Source organism: Azolla caroliniana, unplaced genomic scaffold (assembly GCF_043228905.1).
Source record: "Azolla caroliniana isolate FFs.n. ecotype wild unplaced genomic scaffold, voAzoCaro1.0.p SCAF_16, whole genome shotgun sequence".
Classification (NCBI taxonomy): Eukaryota; Viridiplantae; Streptophyta; class Polypodiopsida; order Salviniales; family Salviniaceae; genus Azolla; species Azolla caroliniana.
Window position 1 is genome coordinate 11,769,883 of NW_028230451.1, and position 17,372 is coordinate 11,787,254.

The 17,372-nt window shown below is 39.3% G+C and overlaps 2 protein-coding genes across 2 annotated transcripts; one reads left to right on the plus strand and one right to left on the minus strand.

The window, feature by feature from the left end:
* Window positions 1-339: 339 nt before the first annotated feature.
* LOC147853970 (uncharacterized) lies at window positions 340-16,218 on the minus strand. The gene is made up of 4 exons (XM_087332628.1): window positions 15,768-16,218; window positions 15,479-15,641; window positions 14,779-15,056; window positions 340-740 (listed from the first exon to the last, which is right to left on the minus strand). Exons 1-4 carry the CDS (start codon window positions 16,167-16,169, stop codon window positions 642-644), a joined length of 942 nt encoding a protein of 313 aa, XP_087188754.1. The 5' UTR covers window positions 16,170-16,218; the 3' UTR covers window positions 340-641.
* On the plus strand, window positions 2,010-3,431 carry LOC147853971 (uncharacterized). Its single transcript, XM_087332629.1, has 2 exons — window positions 2,010-2,198; window positions 2,341-3,431. Exon 2 carries the CDS (start codon window positions 2,361-2,363, stop codon window positions 2,817-2,819), a length of 459 nt encoding a protein of 152 aa, XP_087188755.1. The 5' UTR covers window positions 2,010-2,198; window positions 2,341-2,360; the 3' UTR covers window positions 2,820-3,431.
* Window positions 16,219-17,372: the final 1,154 nt, after the last annotated feature.

Here is a 17,372-nt window from a genome sequence, read left to right on the forward strand (position 1 = left end):
AGCTGAATAAACCACAAGCTATTACGCCAGTAAAATAAAGTCTTAAACCAAATCAAACCAAACCCTTGAATCCCAAAGCCAAGCTAAGCCACACCATATACAAAATTTTAAACTTGAGCTAAATCGATGAAGCCTTTTAAGTCATAGTTTTGTGGCCGTATGTAGAGAAGGTTTTTAGTATTTTTATACTCTATTGTAAGTTCTCCGATAGCTAGCAAAAATCTTATCAGGTAGTCTTCATTATCCGATGTAATCAATTAAAACATTGTCGATTGACTTCATATGAGGTTGAAGTTCCCAAGAGGTGAATATTTGATAGTTTAGAAATGTCAAGGCGTCTGAACCATTGAGACACACTTCATTAAGACTGAAAATCTACATTCGTCTCAGTTAAAAGTATTTCAGGTAGAATTGATTGAACATAGTCACATCTATCTACTCTACAATGCTCATCTCTATCAATCGCTTAGCACATCCCAAATGATGCTGAATTTTACAATATAAGTTTCAGAAAATGCCTAATTTTATTATTTGGTATTTAAGCACACCTTGGTTCTTGAAACAATAACATTTTCTCACGTTAAGGAACTATACTTTGAATGGAACTTTCTTCCATAAAGCAGTCGGTTGATGTGGAAGCATCACAACAACCTTAAGAAAACAGATGCTGCAGCTACCCGGCATCGCAAATCTGCAATGTCTATATCATGACCTCCTTCAACAAGTCCCCATTCTTCAATCTGCAACAAGATTAGAAACATACCATGAGCCTATTAGTATGTATAAAACTCTTATCTAAAACTCAACTAGGGTTGTCCAAGAGAGGGAATGACGTTTGAAATGATGAAGCAAATGCTAAAGAGAGGGAATGATACTTTCTCCTTTAATTACAATATATCAATAGAATTCTACCATTATTTCATGGTGACAACTTTCAAGGTAATCATCGGAGATAAATTGAGGAATGGCATTCCAAATGGGACATTCATGGGAGCAAGCACATGACAGAAATCTGGAGTTTGCTATTTTAATCTGTTTTAACATTTCTTATCAGTGTCTATGGCTGGCCGTATTTGTTCATAGAACAAGTTACTTCTCTCTTTTTCAATCACATGGCATAAGCATAAATACATTACCCCCATTCCAATATAGCTTGGATTGACCCATCTAAACATGACCAAAGCAGAAAAGAATAGAGTGATCCAAACTGGTATTATTAACTTGGAAAACAAGATAACATCGATCGCCCCAAAATATCACTTGATAGGAAGATGGCACATTATAAAACACCTTTTACACACATCAGAGGATGGATTCATCATCAGGCCATCATATAAGGATGCCATATATTGTATCAAATACAAAATATAAAATACAATATATATGGAAATGGCTAAACTAATTACACAAAACTAGCATAAAACCTGGACCAAGAGAGGATAAAGGCCCCAAGGCCTTTTTTTGTTTATATTTTGTCCCATCTATGTGAAAGCTCCCTTTGAGAGCTTTCTAGACATATATCTTCACTATATATTTGCCCCCAATTTGAAGGGTTATAGGCATTTACATTATCTTTATAATTTTTGGTCATTGGCCATGTGTGAACATGGCCAAATGACCTAAAAGTTACTTATCAATAAAAAATGGTCCCAAATCTCAAATAACAAGATAAGGACTTTTGGCAGCAAGGGTTTCCTCTCCATTTTTCTGTATAGTTTTCTCTACTATAGGACAATGATGCTTGGCCATGATGCCAAGCAACTATAGGACAATCATGATTGGCCATTACTTGGCTAAACTATATGGCTCGATTCTAGAATCAGAATTGAGTATATGGGCAGAGTGGAATGGCTGCCGTTCAGTTGGACAGGCAGGCTTTCGAAAGGGGTTCACAACTTTGGATCACACATTGACCCTCCAGGCCCTTATTGAGGAGGGCAGACCACATAATAAGAGGATTTAATGCTGCTTTGTGGATTTCCGAAACACTGTTGACACTGACACGTGCTCGGCTTATGCAGCAGCTAGAAAACCTTGGTGTTCCTACAGATATGCAATGGGGAATCTATGCACTCTATGAATCCATGTCAGGAAAAGTGCGGTCTTCTAAGGGTTTGTCAGAGGCGGTGGCTAGCACAGTCGGAGTGAAGCAAGGATGCCCACTATCACCCACTCTCTTCGGTCTCTATATAGATGAGGTATCACATTACATAGAGAGATTCGGGGGTTCCTGGCAGGCATAGCTATACAAATATTACTATATGCTGATGATATTGTGCTGATTTCTGACTCTTCGAGGGACTACAAAGACATCTAAATGTCTTGAACTATTTTGTATAGACAAAGGTTTGTCAATCAACATGGATAAAACTAAAGTGATGGTGTTTAACACCACTCAAGCATGGGTAACAAGATCAGAACCGGAATTCTTCTTGGGAGAGGAAAAGGTGGAATACACATGCTCCACATACCTAGGCGTAACATTTACAGGGCCTAGGTTCTCCTTACAGGAGGCTGCTTGTGCCCAACTTTGTCGTGGATATGCAGCCCTTGGTGCTCTCAAGAGACAATGTGCACATTTGCCGTTCCAAGAGCCACGAACTCAGCTATGGTTATTTGATGCACTTGTCACATCAACTCTTCTCTATGGAGTAGAAACATGGGGACTGAGTCTTAACAAGGCAAATCATTGGAAAGATTTTGAGAGACCTTTAGTGTCAATGATTGCCCGCATGATAAGGAGCAAAGCATCAGTGCCCCACGATAAAATCCGGGCAGAGATGGGAGCTGCACCTATAATCACAGAGGCATTGTTCTGAGCAGTGACATTTATCCAACGTCTTTGGGAGCTCCCTAAAGAAAGGTACCCAAGCTTGGCACTTATGTCGTCAAGACAACTGGCTAAAAATGGAGACATTCATTGTTGGTATGCTGAAATGCAGCAATGGTTCGAGTCACATGGCATGAGTATAGATGCACTACCCCCATTCCAATATAGCTTGAACTATCCCCATCTAAATATGACCAAAGTGGAAAAAAAATAGAGTGATCCGAACTGATATTATTAACTTGGAAAACAAGATAACATGGATTGCCCCAAAATATCACTTGGTACGAAGATGGCCCACTATAAGACACTTCTTACACACATCGGAGGATGGATTCATCATCAGGCCACCTTATATAGACATACATCTATCTTACGCGTTGCGCAATGTGATAGGGCAATTGTGAACTTCATCACATCAATTACAAATTGAGGTAAGCAGATATACACGAATACCTCTAGAAGAAAGAATTTACCAATTGTGTCATCAAGGAGTGGAATCTGAAGAACACTATGTTTTTCACTGTAGTGTCTTTTATAAAATCAGAGGGGGATACCATTGCCTCATTAAACAAGGCTTTGGCCCGCTACGCAAGGTAATGGAATATGAAGACCAATGGTGCCTAGGACTTTTTTTGCTAGAGCTCAAGAGACATCGGCAAAAGTTGTTGAAGAATACAGCCACACAAGGTCATCCACAAAGAACAATCACAACTTTCATTAGGCCCATCACTCCTACTAATGCTACAAGTCAATCAAGGGATACACAAATGGGATCCCGACCAAGACATAACAAAGGGGTTACAATTGATCGGGCAATAGTAATTTGTTTTGCACGTAGGCCCCAGCCCTAGGGATCGGCAACGGTTCGGTTTAGGCTTAGCCAGTTTGGCCTGATCCAAGACAAACCGGCTAAGCCTAAACCATTTACGAAATCTCAAACCTGAGCCGAGCCCAGCCACAAACCGGTTTAGCCTAAACCGGTTTGTGAACCGATTTGGTAAATGGCTTGTAAACCGGTTTCCAAACCTCCCTCTCTCTCTCAGATGATCCACTATATACTATACATTGTACAAGCTCTTGTTAGGTGTAAAGGCCCGTAGTTCACAAATTAGGTAATTATTCGTATATGTGAACACATTGTTCACTTGGACAGGACACCTCCTTTTATAATGTGAACACACCACTTTCTATGTAAGGTTAACTAATATAATAACCTTCTTTTTTCTTGTGTACCAATCAAGGCGGTTGGGTACACCAAAGATCTGTGTGTCTCTACTCTCATCTCTACTACAGTCCTGTTTTGCTGAACGTCATCTCTCAATAGCTGATCCGTCAAACATCCCTCTTTACCTTTAACTGGTATCAGAGCCAAATTTCTTTTCTCTACTTTGCTGTTTTTCTTTAGATTCAGAATCAGCAGAAAACACAGATTTAAAAAATAAAAAAAAATAAAAAATAAAAAATCTGTCTGACCCTTTTCTATTGGTATTCTGCTCAATTTCTGAAGGCATCTGTCATAAATCTTGGGAGCAATGGCCTCCACTTCAGCTGAAGTGAAAAACCTCTTTGAAATCAAGAGATTTGATGGAAAAGGTTTCGAATTATGGAAAGAGCGTATGCTGGGCATCCTCTTTCTAAGAGATTGTGAAGATGCTCTTGTAGAAACGAAACCAGAGAGCATGGAAAATGATGCTTGGAACACTCTGAATAAGAAAGCCATTACATATATTAAAATGGCTGTTTCTGATGAAATTCTTGTAGATGTAAAGGGCTTGACTACTGCCCATCAAGTTTGGGAGAAACTTAAGAAAACTTACGAGAATACTACTCCTGTGAATCAGGTGCATTTGATGAGAAAACTTGTCAGTATGAGGCTTGATGAGTCGAAAGGTGCAACAGAGCATCTATCTTTATTCACAGGTACTCTCTCCCAACTACAAGATTCAGGATTACCAGCTTTTGATGACAAGCTCAAAGCTATCTTCCTACTTATGACTTTACCGGATTCGTGGGAAACATTAGTTGTTTCACTATCTAATAGCCCCACCTTGACCTTCGATGGTGTGCGGGGCTCTATTCTCAGTGAAGAGATTAGAAGACAATCTAGCAGAGAAGGTAGTGGTTCAGCATACAATATTAGGGGGAGATATGATAAGAGGAACCCAAATGTAGGACAAAGAAATAGAAGTAAGAGTAGAGGGAAAGGAAAACAGCAAGATATCACTTGCTATCATTGTGGCCGTAAAGGTCATAAGAAACCTGATTGTAGATATTGGAAGATGGAACTAGAAAGGAAGAAGAATGTTGGAGAGAAGAAAAACAAAGAGGATAAGTTTAATACAACAGAGAAAGCTAATATGGCTTCAAATGTTATCATTGAAGAGCTATCTGGTGAAGATGGTGATGTACTTTGTATTACAGGTGATGCCTTTATAGCTCATGTTCAAGACATGCAAATCACCAAAACAGATGTTATTGATGCTTTATTGTCAATCGATGATGGATTGACACAGACATGGATAGTAGACTCTGGGGCTTCGTTTCATGTTACTCCATGTTTGGAGTGCTTTACCACATTTGATGCAGGCAGTTATGGAAAAGTTTATCTTGGTAACAATAGTGCTTGCAATATTGATGGTATTGGAACCATACACTTGTCTTTGGATAATGGTCAAGAGCTTGTGCTCAAAGATGTTAGGTATGTACCTGGCATAAAGAAAAGTTTGCTATCTGTAGGACAGATGGATTTGCATGGTTACACCACATTATTCGGTGGTGGATTATGGAAACTAAAGAAAGGATCTATGGTTATTGTGAAAGGTTGCAAAAAGGGCACTCTGTACTGTTTGCAATGTAAAGCTTTACCTGGAAAGTTTCTTGCTATTGCTGAATTCGACTCTCGTTTAGAGCTTTGGCATAAGAGATTAGGACATATGAGCCAAAAAGGACTTGAAGTCCTTTCTGCTTTAAAAAGATTTGATGTTAAAGGATCAAAGCTGGTTTTTTGTAATGATTGTCTATTTGGCAAACAAGTGAGAAATTCTTATTATTCTGGTATCTCTCGTAAACCAAATGTGCTAGATTTGGTGCATTCTGATGTATGTAGCATGCCTGTAAAATCCTTGGGCGGTGCTGCATATTTTATTTCCTTTATCGATGATTATTCTAGGAAGATTTGGGTGTACTTGATGAAAAGAAAAGGTGATGCATTTGATGCATTTAAATCTTTTCATGCATTTGTGACTACTCAAAAAGGGACAAAACTGAAATGTCTCAGAACAGATAATGGGGGTGAGTTTACATCTGCAGAATTTAAGTCTTATTGTGACTTACATGGTATTAAAAGAGAGCTTACTGCTCCATATAACCCTTCATCAAATGGGGTGGCAGAAAGGTATAATAGGACCTTGTGTGAGCGAGTACGATGCATGCTGTCCACAGCTAATCTCCCTCATGAATTTTGGGGAGAAGCATTAAAAACTGCGGTTCATATATGTAATCGTTCTCCCAACAAGTCCTTAAAAAATGGAATCCCTGAGGAGGTTTGGTCTGGCAAACCAGCTTCATATGACCATTTACGAATTTTCGGTTGTGATGCGTTTGTACACATTAGAAGTGAGCTGAGAAATAAGCTCGATGCTAAGTCCACCATGGGCATTTTTATGGGCTATGGTGATGAAGGTGAAATGGGCTATAGGATTTGGTTACCTCAGTCCAGAAAAATTGTACGCAGCCGGGATGTTGTTTTTAATGAAGAAAAATTGCTGAAAAATGCTTGTTCCTCTGTTGGGAACTCTAAGAGCGTTACATTTCAGCAATTACAGCCATCCACAAAATCTGAAAATAAACCTCATGATGCTATACCAAAGGTTGAATATGATGGTCAACCGGTTATCTTTGAGCCAGAAGAAGTTGGACAGCAAAGAGATGCTCATGAAGATATTGGTCAACGAGATGAAGGTACTGAAGAACAAAATATAGATGTCGAACAACATGCTGGACATGGTTCGCAACAGCCAGAAAGTGCTGAAAATGATTTTCCTCCAGATTTAGAACCAATCCCAGAAAATACTGATCATTGGGTACGTAGGTCTAATCGTTCAAGGAGGCAGGTATATAGATATGACCCCTCTTTGCATTATGTCATGCTGTCAGATGAGGGTGAACCTCTTACTTATAAGGAGGCAATGTCATGTGAACTTAGTAGTAAGTGGGAGCTTGCAATGCAAGAAGAAATAAAATCTTTATATGCAAATGATACATGGGATCTTGTGTCCTTACCTCAAGGAAGGAAAGCTCTTCCAAATAAGTGGGTTTATAAGGTAAAGGAAATTGAAGGGAAACCAAAATACAAGGCAAGATTAGTTGCCAAGGGTTATGCACAGAAGGAAGGTATTGACTTCCAAGAGGTCTTCTCTCCTGTTGTGAAGATGACCACACTTCGTGTGCTATTTGCTCTCACTGCAATGCTTAATTTGGAGTTGTACCAAATGGATGTAAAGACCGCTTTTTTGCATGGTGATATTGATGAAGAGATCTACATGAAACAACCTGAGGGTTTTGTAGTCTCTAACAAGGAGCATTTGGTATGCAAACTAAAACGTAGCTTGTATGGCCTAAAACAAGCACCACGACAGTGGTATAAGAAGTTTGATACTTTTATGCTTTCTCAAGGCTTTGATCGTAGCTATGCAGATCATTGTTTATACACAAAAAAGGATATCGATGACAGTCCTATCATACTTGTTCTATATGTGGATGATATGTTGCTAGCTGGGAAAAGAAAGACTAGTCTTGATGCTCTAAAAGATCAACTGAAATTGGTCTTCTCTATGAAAGATTTGGGAAATGCAGAGCATATTTTGGGCATGAGAATCAATAGAAACAGAAAAGACAAATTGTTGTTTTTGTCACAAGAAAAGTACATTGAAAAAGTGCTTAACAGATTTAATATGGCAGAAGCAAAGTCTCTTGGAGTTCCTTTGCCGTCATATCTTAAACTCAGCAAGGCTGATTGTCCAAAGGATGAGATGGAAATCAATGCTATGAAGGGAATTCCTTATGCATCAGCATGTGGTTCTCTAATGTATGCTATGGTAGCTACTCGTCCAGATATTGCTTATGCAGTGGGAGTTGTTAGTCGCTATATGTCTAATCCCGGGAAAGCACATTGGGAGGCTGTCAAGTGTGTTTTCAGGTATCTTAAAGGTACACAAAGAAAATGTTTATGCTATGGGAAGGGTGCATTAAATTTGCAGGGATATTGTGATGCAGACATGGCAGGTGACTTGGATACACGTAAGTCTACTAGCGGGTATATATTTACAGTTGCTGGTGGAGCAGTGTCTTGGTGCTCCAAATTGCAAAAGATTGTAGCACTGAGTACTACTGAAGCTGAATATATTTCAGCTTCAGAAGCTTCAAAGGAAGCTATATGGCTCAGCAGACTTGGTGAAGATCTTGGCATGTCTGTTAGTACTCCTGTGTTAGGATGTGATAGCCAGAGTGCTGTGTATCTGGCTAAGAATGCCATGTTTCATTCGCGCACCAAACACATTGATGTGCGACATCACTTTATCAGACAAGTTTTGGAGGATGGTCTAGTCACATTGACCAAGATCAAAACACAGGATAATCCTGCAGATATTCTCACTAAAAGTCTTGGCAAAGCTCAACATGAGCATTGCATACAGTTAGTGGGAGTTACTTGAATGTTCACATCGGACCTTTAAGTGGGAGGTTGTTAGGTGTAAAGGCCCGTAGTTCACAAATTAGGTAATTATTCGTATATGTGAACACATTGTTCACTTGGACAGGACACCTCCTTTTATAATGTGAACACACCACTTTCTATGTAAGGTTAACTAATATAATAACCTTCTTTTTTCTTGTGTACCAATCAAGGCGGTTGGGTACACCAAAGATCTGTGTGTCTCTACTCTCATCTCTACTACAGTCCTGTTTTGCTGAACGTCATCTCTCAATAGCTGATCCGTCAAACATCCCTCTTTACCTTTAAGCTCTCCCTCCCTCCCTCTCTCTCTCCACGTCTGTGTAGTTCTCCCTCCCTCCCTCTCTCTCTCTCTCTCTTTCCCCTTGTGTGTTGTCTCTCTCACCCTCTCTCTAAAGTTTATAAACGGCTTAAACAGTTTAGCCGGCTTAGCCGGCTTGGGCTGGTTTGGCGAGGCTCAAGCCGAGCCGAGCCGAGCTCAAACCGTTAAGGCAAGTTCAAGCCTAAACCGAGCCGAGCCGAGCCGAGCCACTAAGCCGTTTTCAAGCCGGCTAAGCCAAACAGTTTAGGCTTGAGCCGAGCCGAGCCGCTACGCCGTTTTCAACCCGGCTAAGCCAAACGGTTTAGGCTTGAGCTGAGCCGTTGCCGATCCCTACCCGGCCCCATGGACCACGACCTCAACATCCTTGTCATCGACAGATAAAAGCAATTATCTGCCGCCATCACACGTGCTTCCCTCGCTTCGGAGACCTTTCCATTTTGGATCAACCTATGCTAGAGATCTTTCGAAGCCAAAAGTTACAATACATCTAACTTGAGAATCTCACATGTGCCAAAAACCAGTTTCCCTTGTCTCTTTTTATCTTATTTATTTTTATATTTACAGAATAACATTTATTTTATTTTGATTTGTTGATTTGTTGTTCTCAAAGTTGAGACAACACTTAAGATGTAATCTCTTGTTTGGTCTTATAGGCCATTTTGGCCTCTTAAAAGACATTAATATAACTTTCTTTCTTTCTACTCTCCTCACACAACAGCCCACTCCCTTGATGTTTTGGAGCAACTGACCACACCATCATCTCTCTTTCAACTCATATTAGAGCTAGAGAGTTTCATCATGAAGAATTTCTCTCATCAAGTGATTGTGCACATGACAGTAGGTGATTTTACCCGTTTTAGTGAAATTTTTATTAAATTGTAAAGTGCAAACATGACTACTACTGCCTCTAATCTCACAAGCTTGTTTGAGATCAAGAGATTTGAGGTAGTGATTATGATTTATGGAAAGAGAGAAATGTTAGGCGTTCTCTTTCTTAAAGGTTGTGAAGGGGCACTTCTTGAAGTCAAGCCTGAAGATATGATATCCATAGTATGGATTAAACTAAATACAAAGGCCATCACTTACATCAAGATGGTTGTATCACATGAGATCTTAAAGGTTGTGAAAGGGCACTTCTTGAAGTCAAGCTTGAAGATATGACATCTGTAGTATGGATGAAACTAAATACAAAGGCCATCACTTACATCAAGATGGTTGTATCAAATGCGATCTTAGTGGATCTGAAGTGCCTCACAATTGCTTTTAAGGTATACGAGAAGCTGCAAGCTACTTATGAAATTACCACGCTTGTAAATCAAGTTCATCTCATGCGTAAGCTCGTGTGTATGCAACTTGATGAGTCAAAAAGTGCAACTGAGCAATTATTTGCCTTTACAGATTAAGCTTAAGGCCATCTTCTTGTTGATGGCATTACCTGATTCATGGGAAACATTGGTTGTTTCACTCTCGAATAACCCTAATCTTACGTTTGGTATCGTAAGGGGTCCTATTTTGAATGAGGAAGTCAAGTGGAAATTTAGTGGGGGAAGTGGTTCAGCCAATGTGGCTAGAGGAAGAACATAAAAGAAAAGTGAAAATCTACAGAGGAAAAGGAGCAAAAGCAAAGCCATGGCTAAAGTGACTTGTTATCAATGTGGTCGGAAGGTCATAAGAAGCCTGATTGCAGATCTATAGAGCTGAATTAGAAAGAAAGAACACAGGTAACAAGAAGAAAAGGACAACAAGAATGAAGCATGTAACAACTTTAAGGACAAGCACAACGAGAATGCTAATGTGGGAGGGTGTCATCGTTGAGGAATCGTCAGATGCAAAAAATATTCTTTATGCTACCATGGAAGTAGATCATGGTGAAGTTAATGATGCTTTTGTGTATATTCATGCACAAGATATGCAAATTACAAAGAGCGATCTAATTGATGCCTTTCTTACTCTAAATGATGTTTTCTCACAAACTTGGATTGTGGATTCAAGTGCATCATTCACGTTACTCCAATTATGGCGTGTTATACTAATTTCCATGCAAGTAGCCATGGACATGTATATCTTGGAAATAACCATGGTTGTTCTATCGAAGGTATTGGCACAATGGATGGTACTAATGGGCTAGTTTTTGCATGATGTAAGGTATGTACCAAGCATCAAGAAAAAGCTTATTGTCTATTGGACACATGGATATGCATGGATATATTACCCTCTTGGAGAAAGGGTCATGGAAGCTTATCAAAGGCTCTAGACTAATTGTTAAAGGTACTCTGTATTGATTGCATAGTAAATCTCTGATGGGCAAGTTTATTTCTTTGGCTGAAATCCATTCACATATGGAATTAAGGCATAAAAGGCTAGACCACATGAGCCAAAACGGTTGTTGATGACTACTCTAGGAAGCTTTGGGTATATTTGTTAAAACCTAAGGATGAAGCCTTTGATGTAGTTAAGAAATTTCATGCATTTATGTCTACCCAAACAGTTAGAAAGTTAAAAGCTTACACACTGATAATGGGGGTGAGTTTATAACTGCTGAATTTAATAGATTTTGAGCGAATCTTGGTATTAAGAAGGATCTAACAGTCCCATACAGCCCCTCTTCCAATGGTGTGGCTGAAAGGTATAACAAGACTTTATGTGAGAGGGTGAGATGCATATTGTCTAGAGTTAAATCTCCCTCATGGATTTTGGGGAGAGGCCTTGAAAACTGCAGTTTGTGTTTGCAATAGATCCCCTCATATGTCGTTAAAAGGTGGCATTCCTGAAAAGGTTTGGTCTGACAAATCAGCTTCATATGACCACCACCTATGCATCTTTGGCAGTGATGCTTTTGTGCATATAAAGCCTAAGTTAAGAAGCTAGTTAGACGCAAAGTCCATGAAAGGAATCTTTATGGGTTATGGAGATGAAGGTGAAACAGGCTACAGGATTTGGCTACCTCAACTCAAGAAGGTAATCGCAGCCGAGATGTATTTAATGAGGCAAGTCTCATAAAAAATGATTATGCCTCTGAGAGTGAACATAAAAGAGTCAAATTTTAGAATAATTTAATGCACTCTGAATGCTCTAAAACAGAAGCTGAACTTTGCATTCTCAATGAAAGACCTTGGGGAAGCTGAGCATATTATGGGTATGCGAACAAACAGGAATAGGCAGCAGTATACTTTGCATTTATCCCAAGGAAAGTACATTGAAAAAGTGCTGGACAGATTTAAAGTGGCTGATGCTAAGTCTCTTGGAGTGCCATTGTAGCCACATGTTAGGCTTTCCAAGGATGATTGTCCCAAAGATGATGATGTAGCCAATTACATGACGATTGTTCCATATGCATGAGCTTGTGGTTCACTTATGATTGCCACTCAGCCAGATATTGCTCATACAGTTGGAGTTGTTTGCAGGCTCATGGCTAATCCTGGTAGAGCTCATTGGGAGGCAATCAAATCTACCTTGAGAAAAATGAAAGGGACCAAAGATAAATTGCTATGTTACAGAAAGGGTCCATTAGAGTTAAAAGGATTTTTTGATTCCGACATGGCAAGTGATGTGGATACAAGCAAGTCTACAAGTGGCCATGCCTAATCACTTTGATCAAAGTCAATACTTCACAAAATCTTGCAAATGCTCTCACCAAGTGTCTACCCAAGGCACAACATCAGCTATATATACAGATGGAGGGAGTTACTTAGCTTAAAGGAGGATTTTGTGATTCAGACATGGCAGGTGATGTGGATACACGCAAGTCCACAAGTGGCCATGCCTAATCATGTTGATCAAGGTCAATACTTCATAGAATCTTGCAGATGCTCTCACAAAGCGTCTACCCAAGGCACAACATCAGCTATATATACAGATGGTGGAAGTTACTTCGCTTAAAGGAGCTTCCTTGTCCCTTTAAGTGGGAGGTTGTGAAGGATAACAGCCCCAAGGATTCTCCTTTTTGTATATTTTTACCCTTCCATGTGAAAGCTCCCTTCGAGAGCTTTCTAGACATATCTTTACTATAGGCATCTACATTCTCTTTATCATTTTTGGACATTGGCCATTTATGAACATACCCAAATGACCTAAAAGTTACTTATCAATAAGAATTAGTCCCAAATCTCAAATAACGAGATAGGGACTTTTAGCGACTAGGGTTTTCTGTCCATTTTTCTACACAATTTTCTCTACTTTCTCAGTCCTCACCCAACGGCCCACACTCCCTTGGTGTTTTGGAGCAACTGATCATGCCATCATCTCTCTTTCAGAAAAGAGCAGCCAATCAATGTGAAAGTTCCAAAAACATTTCATCATGAGAGGCCATAAAATGCATTGTTCAGATCAAAGCTGAGGAAGCATCTGCAAAATCCTTCCTGAACACAGCATACAACTATGTGTCATACTGCACTCTCCAAGTGTGCTTGTTCCCCCCGCCCCTCCTCTCTCGCTAACGGCGAGTATCCATAAAATCAATCAGTGGTAATAAACAGAGTTATCTTTGAAAACAAGAATATGCTGCCCCTCTGACATTAAATATGCAAGACCTTCCACAACTTTTATGGCTCAAAGGCAGAACTACCATGTTACAGCTCAAATCAGAATATGTGGTTCACTCTTCCAATCTACCTTCCTACATTTCTTTTCCACAGATCTACAGGTATCTGAAGGTATCCAAAGATGCATACAAATTTTGATCATTGCAATCACCAACTGACAAAGTCATATTGTGTCATAAGATTCGGAGTTGTAAAGTTAGTTGGAGTCTTGGGATTCACTTATTTACATTTCTTGATTTGTGCTCCAAGTTTAATTCTTAAGCTCTGTAAAAATTTTGGTTTACTCTAATTGAGTTGCAACCACCTTGATATAGGTTATGTGAATAAGTTATAACAAGGGCCTAACTATCAACAACACACAGGTTATACAAATTAGAAATGTCTTCTATGATTGGTCTTGTTTCAGCTAATGTAATCAAATACTGAAGCAAACATAAATGAATCAGTCGAAGTGCCATAACACCGAAAAGACTTCAGTAAATAAAGAGTGAAAGTTCGGGATCTATTTCAAAAGCTAAGTTGCTGAACTTCTAAGGTCAGTTATCTACAACATTGAATATATTGACTAAATTGGTGTGTATTTAATATACCATAAAAAAAACATTATTATTAAAAACCCTAGTTTTTATGAGCCTGCTTCTGATGGGATGTGATCATCACATCCAATAAAATTGGGGGTGTTTTAGGAAAACCCATTAGCTTACGGAAAAAATAAGGGATAGCATCATGCATATTACTAGTATGTCAGAAAACAGAGGAGAAGGAAACAAGAGAAACATGTTCCCTACTCTGAAACAATAGAATTCTATTCATACAAACACATACTCACATGGACCAATAAATATAAACAAAAGATATTTTAAATATTTATAAAAGGATTCCCCAAAAGAAAAGAAAAAACAGCAACAGAAGGAAGATACCTCGCATTTTTTACTGAAACAAAATGTACCAAAAATGTTAGTATGCAGTGTTGTGCCAGCAAAACATGGAGTTGGGTAGTGATGGAAGACATCTATGCAGAGAAACGGTGGAATACCTAGGCTGATGATCATACCAAAGAGATGGGGAGTTCATATTCAAAAAGATATGCATATTTTTATATTATTTCTCTATGAAAAGCCTACTAAATCCATTAAACAAACTTTTGAAACCTGTCAAAATACTAGAAAGTCTTAAATAAATGTTTTGGAAAAAACAAATTTCAATCTAGTTTCGCTCTAAGAAGCAATGGAAACAAACCAGTTTGGTAATTTCTTGTAATTAAATCACAAAAGACACATGGTGTTTTCTCTTGAAAATCACAAAATATGTACAGTGTTTCTAATGAATTTTAACATTATCTGTATCAATTTACCTGGAAGTCTTCCTCGAGCCGAATCACTTGGATCGCTTCTTCTATGCTTAGCTTGCCACGGGCGACAGCCATAGCAACTACGAGGGACTTTGATGCTGCTGAGAGGGCATCCACTGCTGTTAATTGCCAATTATTGGCTTTCCTTAAGGCTTTTTCCAATGCCTCCACAACTTCATCGGGTTGGTTATCAACCAGAATATTTGTTGAATGACTTGGTCTATGACCAAACTCTTTCTCTATCCAATCCAACAAAGGATTCAATACATCCGCTTGCAATTCTGCAACAGCATTTCATGAATCACATGTTACAGCATGTTGATGTAGTCTTCATGAAAAAAGAGCTACAGACTACTCTGCTTTGGTGCGTTGATGTAAAAACGAATAAAAAATCCTTAAAATACGCCTCACAAACTGTTCAGAAATATGTAGCTTTATTCACCATAAACCTCTAACACCTTGACTGCTATTGGTTTTAAGGTAAATAGCAAATCAAAAGTCTTCTTTTCCCCTACAAAAAAAGTATACCATCTATGTGCTTTATATTCCCCTTCAAATTATGTATGTGAATTCGATCTAATGGGATATGATAATTCTTCTCGATAATGGCAGTAAAAAAAAACAGCGAATAGGGCTGTAATCAACTAAAAGTACAAACATGTATCACAGTGTTACATTCCAAAAGTTATGTTTAATAACATACCACCAAGAGGAGAATCATCTCTATCACGACAACAGACAGCATCTGTGTGGAAAAACTCTAGCAGGTTCTTTATAATTTTCTCCCTTTCTTTTGGCACTTTATCAATGGCAGTGGATGTGAGCTTCATTAAAGGCATGGTGAAGGGTCTAATGGCTTCTTGATCCTACAAAAAGAAAACGACAATGCCCATGAGGAGACAGCATCACACTCACAAGTGATTAGAGCATTACCTTTTGCATGCAAGCATACATATCATTCTAAATGCAAAAATGTGTTGGTAGAGAGGAACCTGATACTCCCACTCGGCTGCGATGGCATGAGCGAGGGCAAATGAGGGAACCTTGAGCTGCTTCTTGGAGGGGGTCTTCAGAATACGATTATCCAGCATTACCACGTAGCCATCCTCATCCTCCGGGGAAGCAGGAGCTCTGGCGGCATAGGCGCGCTTGTAGAAGCGGCGGCCGATGGATGGCCCACTAAGGGCCGATGCAGGCATCTGCGCTGATGCTTCTCGGAGGTTCTCCCCCTCCTCCTCTCTCATGGGTTTGGCTGCCGATGATGATGATGATGATAATGACGACGATGCTTGCTGTGAGAAGAGCCTAGTGATGGCAGTGCCGGCCCTCTCCCCGCTGCTAAGAGGAAGAAGGAGAAGCTTCTTCTTACTCCCGATGCCCCGCCATAGATGCATCACGCACGCTGCTTCTGCTCCTGCTGCTGCCTCACTGCAAGTTTTATTATGTAAGGAAGCAAGAAGGAAAAAAGATGAAACAGGTGCAGGGCAGGGCAGGGCATTTTATTTTATAGTGTACATACTTCAGTATGATTGAATGAATGAATGAATGCATATACATACATACATGCATACACACATACATACATACATACATACACATAAGAAGAAGCAAACCAAAGAAACAAGAGATATAGACAGACATGATTGCTACTGGTTTCTTATTATCATTATTATTACTAGTCTTATTCTAACATGTACATGATGAATGGATGGCGTGTGGTGTATGTAAGTACCAAGACGAAGGGGCTTTTTATTGTGGGGATCGGGGGCAGACGTTGTTGTGTTGTTCGTGCGTTACGCTCACTCTCTTGCTCAACCTTTTCGGGCATACATCGTAAAAAGTAAACATTATCGATGATATACAACCTCAAAAAGTTTCAACTCTACCTATTAATAGGCTTGATGTTTCTTTTTCTGTATGGATCACCAATCACTTTTATAATTGATGAACAAGATCGATGTTGTGAATAGGATATCCTGTCAGCCTCTATTGGAGTTTCGTTTAAAAATCTTTGTATAGAAAGTGAGGGATCACGTATTGGCATACTATTTCTCTCACCTAACTAGTGGTCAAGGCCCCTCTAGCATTGATAATGAAGCACCATTTCTCTTGTTTGAGCCCTAACCTAAGGGCTCTTGTTCCTTTATCAACTATGTAAAGAGATTGCTAGATAAGTCTTACACCATTGTGAGTTTTTCATCATGACACTAGGACACCTCTACAAAGCAAAGAACATATCTTATAATGATGCATATTAGAGCATTAGATTATATTGGTGATTGAGGTACATGCATTAGACCTAACATCACCACATGTAAGATCCTCTAGCTAGGTTTATGGTGTTCCACAATGTTTTAAGACACATATGAGTATGTGAAACATTGTGATGAGTTCCAAAGGCACAAACGCGCTAAAGGTCGATCACAACTCCATGGTAATGGAATTTGAGAGAGGGAACACTTGACAATCGACTCTACTACAATACATCAAGGGGCAAAACATGTAATCATGTAAGCATGTAAAGAATCAAGAGATGGATTCTTGTGAAGCGGAATAGGTGTGAACTGTGTGTGTATGTGTGTGTATGAGAGAGAGAG

What these genes read in the sequence shown, in the direction of transcription:
- LOC147853971 (XM_087332629.1), top strand. Translation starts at nt 2,361, where the DNA reads ATGGATAAAACTAAAGTGATGGTGTTTAACACCACTCAAGCATGGGTA.
- LOC147853970 (XM_087332628.1), bottom strand. Translation starts at nt 16,169, where the DNA reads ATGCATCTATGGCGGGGCATCGGGAGTAAGAAGAAGCTTCTCCTTCTT. An exon ending in CAGCCGAGTGGGAGTATCAG is followed by an intron (nt 15,642 to 15,767) that starts GTTCCTCTCTAC and finishes TTCTTTTTGTAG; the next exon opens with GATCAAGAAGCCATTAGACC. An exon ending in GGCTCGAGGAAGACTTCCAG is followed by an intron (nt 741 to 14,778) that starts GTAAATTGATAC and finishes ATCTTGTTGCAG; the next exon opens with ATTGAAGAATGGGGACTTGT.